Source organism: Canis lupus, chromosome 11 (genome assembly GCF_011100685.1).
Source record: "Canis lupus familiaris isolate Mischka breed German Shepherd chromosome 11, alternate assembly UU_Cfam_GSD_1.0, whole genome shotgun sequence".
NCBI lineage: Eukaryota > Metazoa > Chordata > Mammalia > Carnivora > Canidae > Canis > Canis lupus.
The window spans coordinates 51878451-51894152 of NC_049232.1; the positions used below are offsets into that span (position 1 = coordinate 51878451).

At 52.2% G+C, this 15702-nt stretch overlaps 1 protein-coding gene, 1 long non-coding RNA gene and 1 other non-coding gene across 14 annotated transcripts in view; 1 reads left to right on the plus strand and 2 right to left on the minus strand.

Moving 5' to 3' along the window:
- LOC111098085 overlaps nt 1–5727 on the minus strand; it is a 28921-nt gene extending 23194 nt beyond the window's left edge. For 9 of the 11 annotated variants that reach the window (XR_005366939.1, XR_005366945.1, XR_005366946.1 and 6 more), the window contains exons 1-2: nt 5329–5727; nt 4479–4601 (exon numbers count right to left, since the gene is read on the minus strand). This is a non-coding gene — a long non-coding RNA (uncharacterized LOC111098085). Of the gene's footprint in view, nt 1–749; nt 851–4478; nt 4602–5328 lie in introns of all 11 variants that reach the window. The other 2 variants (XR_005366941.1, XR_005366937.1) reach the window with 1 other exon arrangement.
- On the minus strand, nt 1147–1252 carry LOC119874109. The gene has a single exon (XR_005367319.1). It is a non-coding gene; the product is annotated as a U6 spliceosomal RNA (small nuclear RNA).
- A 219-nt stretch (nt 5728–5946) lies between the features above and the next one.
- Nucleotides 5947–14940, plus strand: DNAJB5 (DnaJ heat shock protein family (Hsp40) member B5). 2 transcript variants are annotated; one of them, XM_038552677.1, is made up of 5 exons: nt 5947–6096; nt 6933–7077; nt 9407–9651; nt 12782–13383; nt 13515–14940. In XM_038552677.1, the coding sequence occupies exons 2-5, from the start codon at nt 7010–7012 to the stop codon at nt 13746–13748; spliced, it is 1149 nt and encodes a 382-aa protein (XP_038408605.1). In that variant the 5' UTR covers nt 5947–6096; nt 6933–7009; the 3' UTR covers nt 13749–14940. The 2 variants fall into 2 exon arrangements, with proteins under 2 accessions (XP_038408605.1, XP_038408606.1); XM_038552678.1 differs by lacking the exon at nt 5947–6096 and having other exon boundaries at nt 6896–7077.
- The last annotated feature ends 762 nt before the right edge of the window (nt 14941–15702 follow it).

Genomic DNA, 15702 nt, shown 5'->3' on the forward strand with positions numbered 1-15702 from the left:
GGTCCATCAGGCTCAGAGGCAGCTTAAGATCGTAAGGGTCCCTTCTCCAAGCTCAGTGAAGAGCATAAGGACAGAAAAAGAGACATAAGAGCTGGGCCTCTTTGGACCCTAATCCAAAAGCAAGGTTTCCCCATCCTCAGTCTGGCAATCCTGATGGACTTTATTTTTTTATCTTATTTTTTTAAATCTATTTATGATAGGCACACAGTGAGAGAGAGAGAGAGAGAGGCAGAGACACAGGCAGAGGGAGAAGCAGGCTCCATGCACCAGGAGCCCGACGTGGGATTCGATCCCGGGTCTCCAGGATCGCGCCCTGGGCCAAAGGCAGGCACCAAACCACTGCACCACCCAGGGATCCCCTGATGGACTTTAGATCCTTTTAGGACTGTTCCTCCTCCTGCCACTTGTTTCCAGGACTGGCTGGAGCCTCAGTTCCACACAAACTTCCACTCATCCTGCCCTGCTTTGGCTGAAATGCATTCCTCTTTTTTTTTTTTTTAAGATTTATTTATTTATTCATGATAGACATAGAGGCAGAGGGAGAAGCAGGCTCCATGCAGAGAGCCCGATGCGGGACTCGATCCCGGGACTCCAGGATTGTGCCTTGGGCCAAAGGCAGGCGCCAAACTGCTGAGCCACCCAGGGATCCCCTGAAATGCATTCCTCTTATCTCTAGAGTAAGCCATTCCTTAAAGGGGAAAGAGTAGTGGCTAAATTTGCTAAACATGGAATAGTGTTCTCTTTCCCACCTCATCCAAAGGGTTGCTTGGAGCTTGACCTTGCTGAACCTCAGTTTCCTTCTCTGTAAAAGTCAGGGAAATCATTCCTCTCCTGTGTCCTGGGCTGATAGCTGTGTGAGGACAGAGTGAGTTTGGTAAGAGGAAAGAGCTTTATACACTATAAGGCACTAAGTGAGCAGCAAGGATTTCTGGCCCCTAGATATCTAAAAGCTGTGCGTGTATCATCTTCCACCCACCCACAATCACAGGCATAGCCGGGGTACCACCAATGGTCTCTGTCCACAGTGCTGAAGTCACAGTTGAGACAGCTGGGGATCTTCGGTCTCTTTTCTTTTTTTGGTAATATACTAATTTATTCATATATACATTCACTTTACATTATTACATTTTAACATTCATCAAAACCAAAAATATGGAATGCTTCATGAATTTGCATGTCATCCTTGTGCAGGGGCCATGCTAATCTTCTCTATATGGTTCCAATTTTAGCATATGTGCTGCAAAGCAAGCACTTCAGTCCCTCCTGTCCCACCTTTAAGTAAATACAAATGCAGAGATTTCCAAGCCCAAGGATTGTTCTAAAATGCAGAAGGTATTGCAAAAACGTTTGTTTTATTTCAAGTATCTTTGTTTTTAAAATAAAGAGAACACTCCTTTCAAAATTGTAACATTTGGGCAGTTGTACAAATGGGAAGATGTGATACAGCAGCTCAGGAAGAGGAGGGTATAGTCTTCATTTGATATGGAGAAACAGTATGAGGTAGCTACCAAAAAACTGATGTAACATGAGGCTATGTAGGAAGAAGTTCAGAGTCAGATGAGAGAGGCAGGCTGGCTCATTTGCACACTGCACCAGCACTCCTGAAAAAAAGCTAATCAAAGCCAGGCACCATGAACTGAAATCCAGCCAAAGGAGCATGGTCTTAGGGGCTAGAATGGAAAAAGGCAGAGGAGGAACCCATGAAGGCCTGAGAAGTGTCTCACTCTAGAGAGGAGCAGACTTGAGGTATGCAGATGACTGATGTCTGACAGATGGGACTGATGAGGCCAATGTGACCTCAAGGACAAAGTTAAGACCAAAGGTGGAGGAGAGGCAGATTTTTGCTTAATAGGACCAAAAGTTAACTGGATTCCAGGGAAGGTAGTGAAACTGTATAACCATATGACACAAATGCTGAGTTGGGAATGGGATGCCTTACCAGGTATACAGTCCTCTTGAGACCTGTGATGCCTGTAAATGGTTAAGCACCTTCTAGTGCCTGCCCAGCCTTGAGCCCAGCTGATCTAGAGGCAGATTCAAGATTGTACAGACCCACATGACCACAAAACAGTAGAATAACTGGGTCGGAAAACTTAATGTCTTTAGTTCAATCTCATAGACTGACTGTTGTGCCTCTGGCTCTAGGTCCTGATCTGAGAGAAAAGAGCCAAGGTCCCAAGACACCTGATATCTTCCCAGATGAGCTCTGGAAAACTTGCCTCTAGAACCTGATGTTGCACGCCCTCTGCTGGTCATTTCTAGCACTATCTTCTCACGTCCAAGGCAAGAAATAACCCCTTTGAACACCTAGGGTACTGGCCAGTGGAGGTTTAGAACAAGGTGAGTACAAGGGAGTACTGTGGTCAGTGTCCAGTCAGCAAACAGGATCAGAACTGAATCTCCAGTTGAATTCAAGTAATATTAGGGCTCATCCATGTCTAGAAGGGCTTAGGCTAAGGCTGAGTTTAGGGAACTGTCTGGTCTAGGACTAAGGCCAAGGTTAGTGTCTCAGGCTGAGGTCAAAGTTGGTACCCAGAGTGGAACCGAATTCTGGGTCCAAGTGTCAGCATGAAGTATGTATCGAGGTGACTCCTCAGGAAGGAGTCAGTCTGCATTCAGGGTCCCTGTAACATTCCTATACTAGGTGGAAACATCAGGTAATAAGCACCAGCCACGGAGAACTCAAGCAGAGACATCGCTACAGGAGAAGTATAAGGGTTGGGGGACAGAATGAAGTAGTAATTTCTAAGGGCCTCCCAACCTAAAGATGGTAACGGGCAAGCTTGAGCCATAGTGTCTCCTCAGAAGGTGGAACCCTGTATTCTAGCTGGAACTTCCTGTCAAAGCTTCCCCCACCCCAACAATAGTATTGCCACATACAAGTCATAGGTACAATTTGGGAATAGGAGAGGTCCAAGGACCAGTCCTGTCACTGCAGAGAGCTGGTGGCTGTGGGAGTAGTCTCCCCTCCCCTTCTCTGTTTCCACTGGCAACAGGGCCTAGCAGCCTCCCACACCCAGATCTTAGCAACCGTGGGAGCCCCTGGCAACTGCTGCCATGGCAACAAGTCAGAGAACTAAGAATGGGCTTGAGGGGGGGGAGCACTTCCTCTGGAGACTTCAGGATATGTGCAAGATAGGGGGCTCCCCCTCCCATACACAGTCTGGGAGGGAACATGTGCTCCTGTCTAAACACCTCCTCACTGGCACCCACCCCTACCCCTGCCCCCGGGTTCCGGTTCTCTCAGGGTGAGAAAATGAGGGACACCTAGGGTTATGACGTCTCTATAGGAAGGGAGGGGAGCGCAGGTGTTCAGAACTTACAGGATCACAGATTCATGCACACACTGGCAGTCAACGTGTCAACATCCATGAAGCTGTTCATCACGTAGACACAGACCTACACAGTCATTTAATCACACATGTGTACTAACACAAAAATCACATATACAACAAATAATACAGAATCAGGCATACTACCACAAAAAATATCACACAGATACACTCTCACTTCCAAATCATATTACAGATATAACAGTACAAATAATTCCCAGACTTGAACATCAGATGCACTCACACATCCAGATATCTGTGAACACACAGAATAATGGTTAACTTTGCCAAGCAGTAACTACATACCAAGCTCAAAACTAGGTTCATTGCATGTGATACCTTAATTAACCCTCACAACAACTCTATGAGGTACAGAGCTGTACCCATGATACAAAGAAAGATATGAGGCAGAGATTTGGCAAGTAATCTCACTAGGTCAACAGAGCCTACATTCTTACACCTATGCCACACTGTGCACTCTGCTTCCTAACCCTCACCTGATACCCAGGGCAACATGACACAGGGTGGCAATAGACAACCCAGCAGACAATGGAATCCATGCTATCAGCACCTGAAGGCTGGCCCTGCACGCCACCCCCCAAGGCCTAAGCCCACAATACACCATCAGCAGGGACCAGGTAAGGGCCAGTGTCTAAATCCCCTGCCTCCGTTTTGGCACAGGCAAGGCTGGAGGAGGCAAAATAGACAGAACTGAAATAGGAAGAAGTAGAGCCACCCACAGCCCAGGCCCCCATCAGTCTGGAGGTGGCAGAGTGAGATCCCCCAGATCTAAGTAGCTAGCACTTGTCCTGGGCCCATTCATCCTACCGTGGCCATCTCCATGTCACACTAATATTCCACTCCCTCATCATCCCATCTCCCTTCCCTTCTAGTCTTTGTTCCCCACTTCTCCCTCCCTTCTCAAACCTCCTCCTTACCTCCTACTCTCTCTCCCCTCCCCTCTTCTTCCCACCCTCTCACCCCATCTTCCTTCCTCCTCTCCTCACTTCCCTCATCCCACCTTTTCTTCATCCTCTCCTTACCCCACATCCTTTCCTCACTTCACAGCTCACACCCCTTTACACTTGGGATCCCGTCAGTGAGTACTAGAAAGAAGGCAGATAATGGAGAACATGCAGGCCTGACCTCAGGAACCCCTAGATCTCTGTCCTTCTCTCCTCTGCTCTGTGGCCCAGATACTGATGTCTGCCAAGCCTCAGTTTCCAGATCTATCCAGACTGCATGATCTCATGGATGTCCAAACTGTTTCTGGGAAATGGCAAAGAAAGAGAGGTGAGAGTTTCTGCCCTGGCCCTTCCTTTGTCCTCAAACCCCCCCAAGAACTCCTTCCTCCTCCTCACCCCCGGATTACCCCCTCCCCACCCCCGTTCCCTGTAGCACAGATGGGCCTGGGAGACAGTGACGTGGGCGCCAGGCACCGTGTCTGCTCAAGCGTCGGCTTCCGCTGGCTACCGCCTCCGCAGCCCTGCCTGCTCTGAACAACGGGGACACTGGGGCTGAGATTTAATAGGGGAGAGAGGGGGTTGGGACTTGGAGATAGGACATTCTGAGTGTGTTAAGGAAATCATGTGGACCTGAGATGAAGGGTTAAAGGGGGCAGTTAGCATAGGGGAGACCATAGGAATAGATAACAGATTAAGAAAAAAAGACAGAAGATGGGGGAGTGGGGTAGGCAGAAGATCAGACCCAGCTACAACGCTGGGGAAGAGAGGGTGGGCTAACATTTGGGAGATCAAGGGGGAAGTAGGATGAAAGGTTACAGAGAGAACATTAATGAGGATTGTGTGGGTTCCTTCGGAGGGGCTGCTCACGAGGGAGCTGGGATGAGGGGATTATACCGACACGAAGAGGAGACTGGCAAAGGGAATTAGAGTTAGGACGTGCTAACCCTGGGGAGAAGTACCAGGTTACAAAGGAGAAAGCGGAAAGGTGCTTGAATTCTGCATGTCTCGTGGGGTCTGTTTTGTTAGGTCACCTCAGGTCAATTCCGGGTCACGATAAGGTAAAGCCGAATCAGGTCTGGTGGAGGTCGATCCACGGCTCCGATGGAAGGCAGGTAGGTAGGGGGTGGCCTTTTGACCCTGGTCGAGGGACTAACACCTCCCAAAGGGCACTATTCTCTCCCCTACCCTCCTACACGAAGAGAGGAAAGAATGCCCAGAGTCACCGCCAACTGGTAGGCGGTTTTCCTTTAAGGCTGCGTTTGACGTTACACAGGTTCCAGAAGATTCTCCCGGGATTCGAGCGGTGGCCAGTACGTCCCACCTTCTCAAACCCGAGATTGGACTAATAGAGTTGCCCCCAGTCTCGGGTCTGAGCCCCACAGACCAACCAATAAAATCAAAGGGCGCGTAGCGTTGCCGCCCTCTGTCCCTCTCACCAACGACGCGACGAGCTAGCGAAGAGGTGTGGTTGACTGATCCCCAAGCGCACCAATCAGACCGACACCCGTCGCCGCCCGGAATGTGTGCGCGTGTGGCCGGGTGACAGGGGCGGAGAATGGGCGGCTATCACCGCGGCACTCGTTGAAGGCTGCCCAATTACAGAGCAGGCTGAGCGGAGCGACGGGCAGAGCGCGCAATGGGTGGCGCGGGGGCGGAGCCGTGGGGGCGGGTTCCCCGGCCCGCTGTCTGCGGCCGGCGGGCAGGCGACTCCTGTCCCGAGTGGAGGCGGCGGAGCCGGAGCCAGGGGAGGGGGCAGCGGCTGTGTGACGGACCGCGGTGGCGCCCGCAGCTCCTCACTGGTGAGGGCGCCGAGCCAGGACCCAGGGGGCGCGGGGGCGTCGCGAAGCCGGGGGTCCTGGTGCAGGGGGTGGGGGGGACCGGGGAGGCGGCGGGGCACTGGAGGCCCACCGTTCCCTGTGCCGCGGTGGTGCGGGGACTGGGGTCTGCAAGTGCTCGAGGTCTGCGACCCTCTAACAGGGCAGCCAGCGCCTGAGCTGGGGGAGGGTCGGGCCGGGTCGGATTGGGTTCCGCGGGCGGAGGCGTTTCTGAGCCGGCCCAGCCCGTCAGCGCCGGTGACATCACCGACCACCCTCCCCCGCCCGAGCCCCCTCCCCTCCCTTTCCCTCCTCTCCTCGCCGCGCCTTTTGTCCCGGGCAGCTCGGCTCTGCCCCGCCCCTCCCCGCCCATCTGCGAGGGAGGAGACTCCGGGTCAGTGACTTCATTGAGTAGGTTCTTGGGGATTGGGGTCGGATCCTCCCCGGAGAGAGACGCGAGAGGAACTCACTGCCTCTCAGCCTCTCACAGTCACACCTGTCACAGGTACACAGGCTGCCACTCGCAAGCACACGCTTGCCACTGCCAGCTTTACTGTCACACTGCCATACAGCCATTCATACAGACATTGCTGCACCTGAGAGCAGGTGGCCGCTGGACCCTATTCCTTCACTCTCCACACCTGGGGATCAGGTCTAGCTCCTGTTGCACCGGACAGGCCTTGCTGGGCAAGTGCCTCTGACAACCTGAGGAGGTGGCCTCCAGAGCTGCAGCTTTCCAAGCAGGCTCCAGTGGAGCGATCAGAGGTGAGGGGCTGGGCTGGGCATGTTTAAGCGCACAGTGCTCTCCTGCCCATCCCCAGCAGCACCCCCACTACAGGCCCGAGGAGCTTTCCGGAGCTTCCCACACTTCTGGGGAGAAGACTTCTTAGCCAGCTTGATGTTTAAAATTCAGCTGGAGCCCTTAAAACTTCGAGCGTGGACGCTGAATGGGTTTGTAAAGTTCCGGTAAGTCCCTCTGGAGAAGGGCACTCATATCCCCACCACCGTCCCATCCTCCACATCACATCCCCTCCATTGCCTACCATGTCATCCTCATCTCATCCCCATTACATGTGAGAACCCCCCTTCCACCTCACCCTTACCTTTGAATGAACTGTAACCCATCATTCAGTTCCCATACCAAACCCTTTAGGCATCCATCCATTTCCCACAAACATCATTATTTCAACTCTCTGCATCTCTTTCAATCCATCGGTAACCCATTTTCCACCTCAGCCGTCTCCATCTGTCATCCCTTGTCCCTTCCACCAGTACTTCATTTTCTGTGTCAACCATCCCCCTCCCTTTACAGGCCTTCTTGCTATTTTGCATTTTCCATTCCTGCCTCAACATGTTAATGTTCTTCTCCATCCAAGGCAGTGCCATGCCATGGGGCTCCTTTGTCATTCCAACACGTGGCTTGTGGGTATGGGGAGGGAGGGAGAGAGGGAGGAAAGGAGGAGGGAAAAGGCAATTCCTGAAAGAGCTTGCCCTGTCTGTGGAGACAAGGGAATTGTAGATATAGAACGGTTATCAGGTGAGTGCCAGGAAGGAAGCTGGCCTGACAGGAGGGTAACACAGGGACAGCAGGAGGAGGCTGGGAGCACTGGCAAGCTGTTTTGCTTGCCCTCTGCCTAGAAGCTGCTGTGGTTCTCTGGGGGCACCTTCATGGTATACCAGGGTTCCTTCCCAGCCCTGGGGTGGGGGGAGATGGTGTGGGCCGAGGCAGAAATGGCAGACCACCCCCAGTTCCCTCTCAGACGGCTTTTACCGTTGCTTCCGAAAATGGCTGCCCACCCCCAGATGCTCTTCTCTCACTTTTCCAACCCCAGCTTCCCCCACCAGGCGTGACATGCTGGTAGGGGGAGAAGGGGGAGGACCTGCCTTTATGGAGCCTTCTCTTCATCAGAGCGAGGTGACTCCCAGAACCATGAGTCAACTAAGCCACCTGCAACAGGCCCTGTGGGGGCAGCAGCTAGGGCCATTGTCTCGGTCTTCCTGGGGCCCTACGGCCTCCCCTTCCCCATGACATCCCCCACTCCTGCTGGGAAACCCTGCACACCTCACAGTCAGAGGCAGGAAAGCAGGCCTCAGCTGTGGCTGCCAGCCCAGGACATTGCTAGAAAGACTCTGGTTTTTCTGGGCTTTGGTAGGGGTTGGCTAAGCCTCTGAAGGGCTAGAGGATGGCTTCTGGCCATCTCCCCAAATAGCCCAACTACAGGAAAGTCCCCTTCCCTTCATACCCACCACAGAGGCAGTGGTGAAGAGATTGGCATGGAAGAATTAGGACCCTATGTTTCTCCCCCACAAAACAAATGCCCCTGCATCCAGCTTAGAAAGAACTGTATCAGAGGAGTGTGGATCTGGCCCTGGGCCAGATCCTAACCACCCGACAGGTAAGCAGGAGGGACTGGTAGGGAAGGTATGAAGGAAATGTTGACTAGTGCCTAATTGTTCTAACAACTAAGATGAAGAAAGACCCTGTGCCCAGGATGCTTTTTTTCACTAATACTAGTGTTCAGAAGGCATAGATATGTCTTTGTACACACACATGTGTAGTTGGTGGGAAGTGAGTAAAGGGAACTGTTGCCCTGTTTGGAAAAAGGACAGTGTCACCCCCTACTAATGAGGGAGTTAGGAACAGCACTTTCCAAAGGCTGTGAGTCATCCCCTGGTCTGAGTCACACGTGAGGCTTAGCAGAGTCTGGGGAGCAGGAATAAGGAGACCTGGGGTCTTCACTAGCAGAGAGAACTCCAGGCACCAACACCCTGACTCAGCCTGGCTGGCCAGGACAGCTGGCTAAAGACCCAGACCTGTCCCTAGCTACTACCTAGCCACTGCCCCAGCTGCCCTTAGTCCGGGCATCATGCCTGAGGCATGGCGTAAAAGACCACGACGCTCAGGTGACATCACCCAGCACACTGATCTCTGCCAGCTTCTATGTATGGGCCTGTCAGTCCATGGTGCCACTTCATGCAGCAGGGCTCTCAGGGGTCCTCAGCCTGGCCCCAGGAACTGGGCCTTAGCCTAGCCCCCAGGAGGCCACAGCCCCCAGTTTCCTGCTGGGAAAATCCAGGAGCTGACAAAAGATTCACAGAATCCTAGAATGTCAGAGCTGGAAGAGATCATCTAGTCCAAACCTTTCATTTCATTGATGGGGAGACAGAGGCCTACAGAACAGGCATGACCTGCTGAAAATCACAGTGAGTCACTTAGGGATTGCAGGATCATCAGGAGCAGGGCTGGGTCAGGAGGGAACAGGGAATTCAAGGACTGGCCCTGGGTTTCTTTCAGAAACAAGGAGACAAGTGCCGGTCCAGTGGCTGTAATGGGAAAGGATTATTACAAGATTCTTGGGATCCCATCGGGAGCCAACGAGGATGAGATCAAGAAAGCCTATCGGAAGATGGCCTTGAAGTACCATCCAGACAAGAACAAAGAACCCAATGCTGAGGAGAAGTTTAAGGAGATTGCAGAAGCCTATGATGTGCTGAGTGACCCTAAGAAACGGGGCCTGTATGACCAGTATGGGGAGGAAGGTAAGAGGGCAGTGCTCCAGCCTGATACTGGACCCCTGTCCTTGTCTGGGGTGCCGGGTGGCCCAGTTCTCAGAGCAGGCAACTGGAGGCTGAGTAGGGGGTGAGGGGAGGCAAGTGTTCTCAGCGCCTACACCCAGAGGAGAGAAGAGACCACCCACTACCCAGCCTTGGCTTACCATAGTTACCCCTGCTTCTCTGTGCCCCTCTCTCTCCTCAAATTCAAGCCTTAGAGACATCTGAAGTCAGAACCAGAGGCCTTCCCCCTCCCTACTTTCCCTCCCAGCCTTATTAGTCCAGCCTGAAGTCCCTGCTGCTTCATTGGCTGATGGGGAAGGTTAGGCAAAAGGAGCTTGTGGCTTGGCTGTCTGAGGACAGAGCATTTACATTCATCAGCATAAAAGATTGGCCCTTAAGCAGCCTGGGAATTAACCACTGGAGCTCTGGGAGACAGAGATGATCTTCCTCTTCCCTGCCCACTTCAGGCCGGCCCGGCAGAACAGAGGGGGAGTCTGCCTCCTGAGGAAGTGGCAGGGATCCAAGGATGGAAGGGGAACCGCTGCTGGCATCTTGCCCCCCTCCCTGAGGTAGCTGGTGGCCATGCACAGGGTGGCAGGAAAGGCCCAAATAAAGCCTCTGAGAGGGTGGCCCCTCCCAGTACATCCCACAGGCATGATGTAGCTGCTAATTCTGGGCCTGCCCCTCAGGGCCGCCTGCCACCCGCCAGCCACAGGCACCTGTCAGGCTATATTAAGAGACGTTGCCACAGCTGAGGACTCTCCTTCCTAAGAGGAACTGTCCTTCCTGCCCAGCAGCATCTACCTTTCTTCCACATTCTCCTCCTCAGTCTTCCCGCTCCAGCCTCAAAACTAGATATGTACTAGACCTGCTGCAGAGTAGATAGGTGCTCAAGAGAGTGTTCTTTTCCTGTCCTCCTTGCTTTGTGTCCTGCGCTATCCTCTGCATGCCCCAGTCCTCCCAACCCCCTGTTCTTAATCTCCGCACCGCTAGTTCCTTCAGCTTTTCCCAGCTCACCTATTAGACTTGCCAACTCCCAGACTCACAGACATCTGCTGGAATCCCCAGTATGCTCTCAGCTAAGACATTCTTCTCTCTGGAGTGGAGGGGTGGGAGCTGAGCGGGTGGGAAGAGGGAAGCAGTGCAGACACCATGCCACCGTGTGACCTGTCTGGGAATTGCACTTTGTTCTCCACTTGGCCTCACCTTCCCTGGCTGGAGAGCTACCCAGAAACTTTACCCCTTCCACATGACCAAGCCTAAGTGAAGGGCAAAGCTCAGCCCCTAGGCCCAGACACTGGGTTCTAACGTCGATCTACATCCCAGAAGGTCCCCAAGGAATGCAGCACAACCTTAAGGAGAAACCCAGGGCTCTGGGAAGGAGAAGCAGCCTTGAAAATGTGGGCTCTATTTCTCACTGCCCTGCCCCCTCCCCAACAGCCAGCTGGAAGGGTTGTGCACATAGACTCTCCATGCAACCCTGGCTGGGGACAAGTTGTTCCCAGCTGGGGAAAGGGGGTGGTAGTTACCCTACAGGAGAAGTTACCCCCTCCTGTTGTTATGGTCCAGCCTCCCTCTTTCACTGAGCTCTGCCAAGCTTCTTGAAGTCACCTGATAATCAGATCTTCAATAAAAGGAAAAAACAGACCCTGAGTCTTAGGAGAGGGATGAAAAGGCAGCTGCTACAAGTCTCTGAACTGCCTGCCACTTGGCCTCTCTAATGAAACCCAAATCCATCCTTGTGGTCCCAGGAAATAAGAGGTTAATTCAATTTAGACTGAGACTTCCCTGATCAATTGAAATCCTAGATAAAAAGCCTCAAAGAAAAGAGTCCCTTCCCTTAGTCTGGGTCCCACCCCTGAGTCTACATATTCTAAATCATTTCTCAGTGTTAACCCCTCCCTCACTCCTCTCCACACCCCTCCCCCTCACCACCACTGCCCTCCCCCCACTCCTGGGCTTGGTGGAGGAGGTCGCCGGTAGGGGGTAGGGGATGAAGGCTGCCTCCAGCAATCTGATGAGCTCCTTAGGACCTGACTTGAGAGAGAGCAGCTAGGGCTACCACTTGCAATGTGCCAGTGCATTCATGCATTTTGGTTGCTCTGACATTAGGTATGGGGTGTAGGGCTTGGTGTTATTTAAGTCCAAGAAGCTCTATTCCCATTGTATTCTCCATCTGTCCAGTGTGTGAATGGCATCCTGGAGTATATAATGCCATGAGCTCTGAGTGTGGAAACAAAGCATTTGAAAACTTTTTCTAGAGAAATAGCTCCCTGGGGCGCCTGGGTGGCTCAGTTGGTTAAGCATCTGACTTCAGCTCCAGTCATGATCCTAGGATGGAGCCCCCTTGTCCAGTCTCCTCCACCCCTCCAGTCCTACCCTTGAATCAAGCCCCCCCCCATCGGACTTCTAGCTCAGCAAGGAGTCTGCTCATCCCTCTCCCTCTGTCCCCCCATTCATGGGCTCGCGTTCTCTCCCTCTCTCTCTCTCTCTCTCATAGAAATAAATAAAATCTTTCCAAAAAATTTAAGAAGTAGCTCCTCATCTCCAGGCTAATAGAGCTTTCCTGCTTTTCTGGACCCTCCTGATTTCTCATTTGGGTAGGAGTCAGGAAAAGGGGGGACTATACTAGAAGCAGAATGAGAGTGGGCTTCCTCCTGGACTGTATCCCAACCTTATTTGGAACAGGTCACTTACTAGCTTCCTGTGTAGTTAAATCTTGTCCAATTGCCTCTCTCTGTGTGTGTCTTTGGAGATAAAGATTTGGGAGTCATGTATGATTGTAATGTGATCCCAAGCCAGCCACTCAAGGCCTTGTGAAACATCTTTAGGTCATGGGCTCATGGAGGAGACCTAGGACTGGAAGTCCTATCCTCCAAGTCTTCTTCTACTTTGGCTTTTCTACCAATTGGCTAACTCAGCCTCTTTGACTCTCATGCTGTGCTTTATTATTAAACTTATAATTATGAATAGAAGTGAATCTTGTCAGAAATTTTTCTTACTCTATTAGGTCAGCCCTACATAGGGCCCATGAACTAGGAACTAGAGGGCAGGGGGCGGGGAATGGGGTGGGGTCAAGACCAGCCACACTGTCCCTAACTTCTCCTCCCTCCAGGCCTGAAGACCGGCGGTGGTTCATCAGGTGGCTCCAGTGGCTCCTTTCACTACACCTTTCATGGGGACCCCCACGCCACCTTTGCCTCCTTCTTTGGTGGGTCCAACCCCTTCGATATCTTCTTTGCCAGCAGCCGGTCCACTAGACCCTTCAGTGGCTTTGACCCAGATGACATGGATGTGGATGAAGATGAGGATCCATTTGGCGCCTTTGGCCGCTTTGGCTTCAATGGTCTGAGCAGGGGTCCAAGGCGACCCCCAGAACCACTGTACCCTCGGCGCAAGGTGCAGGACCCACCTGTGGTGCATGAGCTGCGAGTGTCCCTGGAGGAGATCTACCACGGCTCCACCAAGCGCATGAAGATCACAAGGCGGCGCCTCAACCCTGATGGGCGAACTGTGCGCACAGAGGACAAGATCTTGCACATTGTCATCAAGCGTGGCTGGAAGGAAGGCACCAAGATCACTTTCCCCAAAGAGGGTGATGCTACACCTGACAACATCCCTGCTGATATAGTCTTTGTGCTCAAAGACAAGCCCCATGCGCACTTCCGTCGAGACGGCACCAACGTGCTCTACAGTGCCCTGATTAGCCTCAAGGAGGTAGGGCCTGGGTTGGGTTGGGTATGTGTTGGGGAGGGGAGGGATGATGGGGACATTCTTTCCTCACGTCAATCTTCCCCTCCCTTCCCACTCTACCCCACCTTTTCCTCCCTCTGCCTCATTTTCACCAGGCGCTGTGTGGCTGCACTGTGAACATTCCCACTATTGATGGCCGGGTGATCCCATTACCCTGCAATGATGTCATCAAGCCAGGCACGGTGAAGAGACTCCGTGGGGAGGGCCTTCCCTTCCCCAAAGTGCCCACCCAGCGAGGAGACCTCATTGTCGAGTTCAAAGTTCGCTTCCCAGACAGATTAACACCACAGACACGACAGATCCTTAAGCAGCACCTACCCTGTTCCTAGGCTCTGCCCCAGCCAGCCCAGAGTCTTCCACAGCAATACCCCCTACACTCACCCCACCCAATGTGCACCCAGCTTGATGTCCACTGGACACTGGCAACTTTTTCTAAAATGAAAAAAAAAAAAAAAAAAAGCCACTGGATTTCAGGAAAATGTTCCTGTCCCTGACCCCTTTCAGAGCTGGGCTGCCTTGGGGAAGTGGGTGGGAGGTGGGGAGAGCCTAGTCCAGGCCAGGGGTTAATTTTCATGTCACTAGCTTTGAATCCAGTTCCCACTCCAGTGGCTGGAGAGTGACCTGAGTGCTACTTGAAGATACAGAGATTTCCTGTCCATGCCTGTAAATAGCATGTCCTCTTTCCCCTCTCAGCTTTGCTAATACCTCTCCTCTCCCTTCTCTTCAGTTTCCTCCTACTGGGGGAGGAAGAAGATAGAAAGGACACTGCTTTCCCACCCCCACTCCACCCCTAGGTCCACAGTGTCTAAGGTTAATGCACACATATTGACGCACACAAGCACTCACCTAGAGCTATCTGTGCCTCTCCGGAGTTGAGATAGGAAGGGAAGGTCCGTAACCCATGAACCGGGCCATTGAGCACGAGACACTTTTCATTTGGGGCAGGAAGGTGAACAGGGCCCTTGGCAGACTCCCAGAGAGCTCCCCTGTCCAGATCCCACAGAGCTGAAAGTTCTGTCCTCCCTGCTGCTCTCGGGAGTATGCAAGGGTGGAGGGAGGGGAAGAGGGTCTGCTGTATTAAGGCTGAGAGGGAGGGAGCAGGGTCCATCTCCCAGCCTTCATCAGGAAGGGAAAGGGCTTTGGGGTCAGGTGGCAGCTATTCCCCACCAAGAGATTCAGGGTCACAGGTTTCTCCCCACATCTCTGAACTCAGGGCCTAGCCACCCCCAAACTTCCAAATCCCACTTTTGTGATATGTGAAGCTACTTATTTCTTACCCTTCATGGAGGCTGCGTGGGGAATTTCCAGCCCATTGATGCCTGGGTGACCCCACCCCACTCCCACAGTTGTATAAAGGTTAAATAGTGAAGGAGCTAGGGGAAGACTGCTTCAGCCAGGTCCTGGGGTGGGGTCTTTAGGTTTTCTCACTTTGACAAGCCCCTGAATGTTTTTATAGTAGTTTTTTTGTATTTTTTTGTAATGACAGTATTATGGAAAATAAATAAAGTATTTTAAAAATAAGGCATCTGAGCAGGAGCAATGAACCCGGGATGGGGGCAGGTGTGAAGTACTACTCAATTCCCACCAGGGTCCTGGTCACCTCTGAGAAATCCAAGCAGTCCCTCAATATATAAGGTGACTTGGACTCCTTCCTTCCTCTAAGCCTAGGCCCCTGGGATTTCTAAAACATAAACCCCAAACTCAGCAGAGACAGAAGATACCACTCAGCTATTAGAAGAAACAAATCTATTTAGAAAGAATAAATATCCTTTGTTATGAGAAATAGAGACTATCCTCTTTGAAGGATGTGCAAGCATGAGGACTAATAGATTTTCTCTACATGGACTGGAATTTTCCTTGGAGAAAAATTTTCCTCCTAGGAGGGAATGAAGGAGGACTTTCTGGCTAACTAGAAGAGCTACAACCCCAAAGACAGAGCATGGGGCAATGGAAAGAGCTGTTAGAGGTACTTGGCATCTTGGGCCCATGCTGTCAGGGCCTGGCTGGGGATGCAGGCCTCCTGGAAGTCATAAACACTGTTACCAGTCCTTAAATCTTACAACGTTCTGGGGATGTCTGTCCTTGTCTCTGAACTACTAAGACAACTCTGATCCTTGGGGCCTGCATGCTGACTGCATGATGCACTTGCCACTTTCCTTGGATCAGGGTAAGGGGGAGCCCTGTAGTCATAGAAATGCCCATCTGTAGGTTATGCCTGGGCCTGGACTTCCTCCTGTACTGACTTTCTTCCATGCCTGAGCCCCAGATTCCTCCTCAAGATCA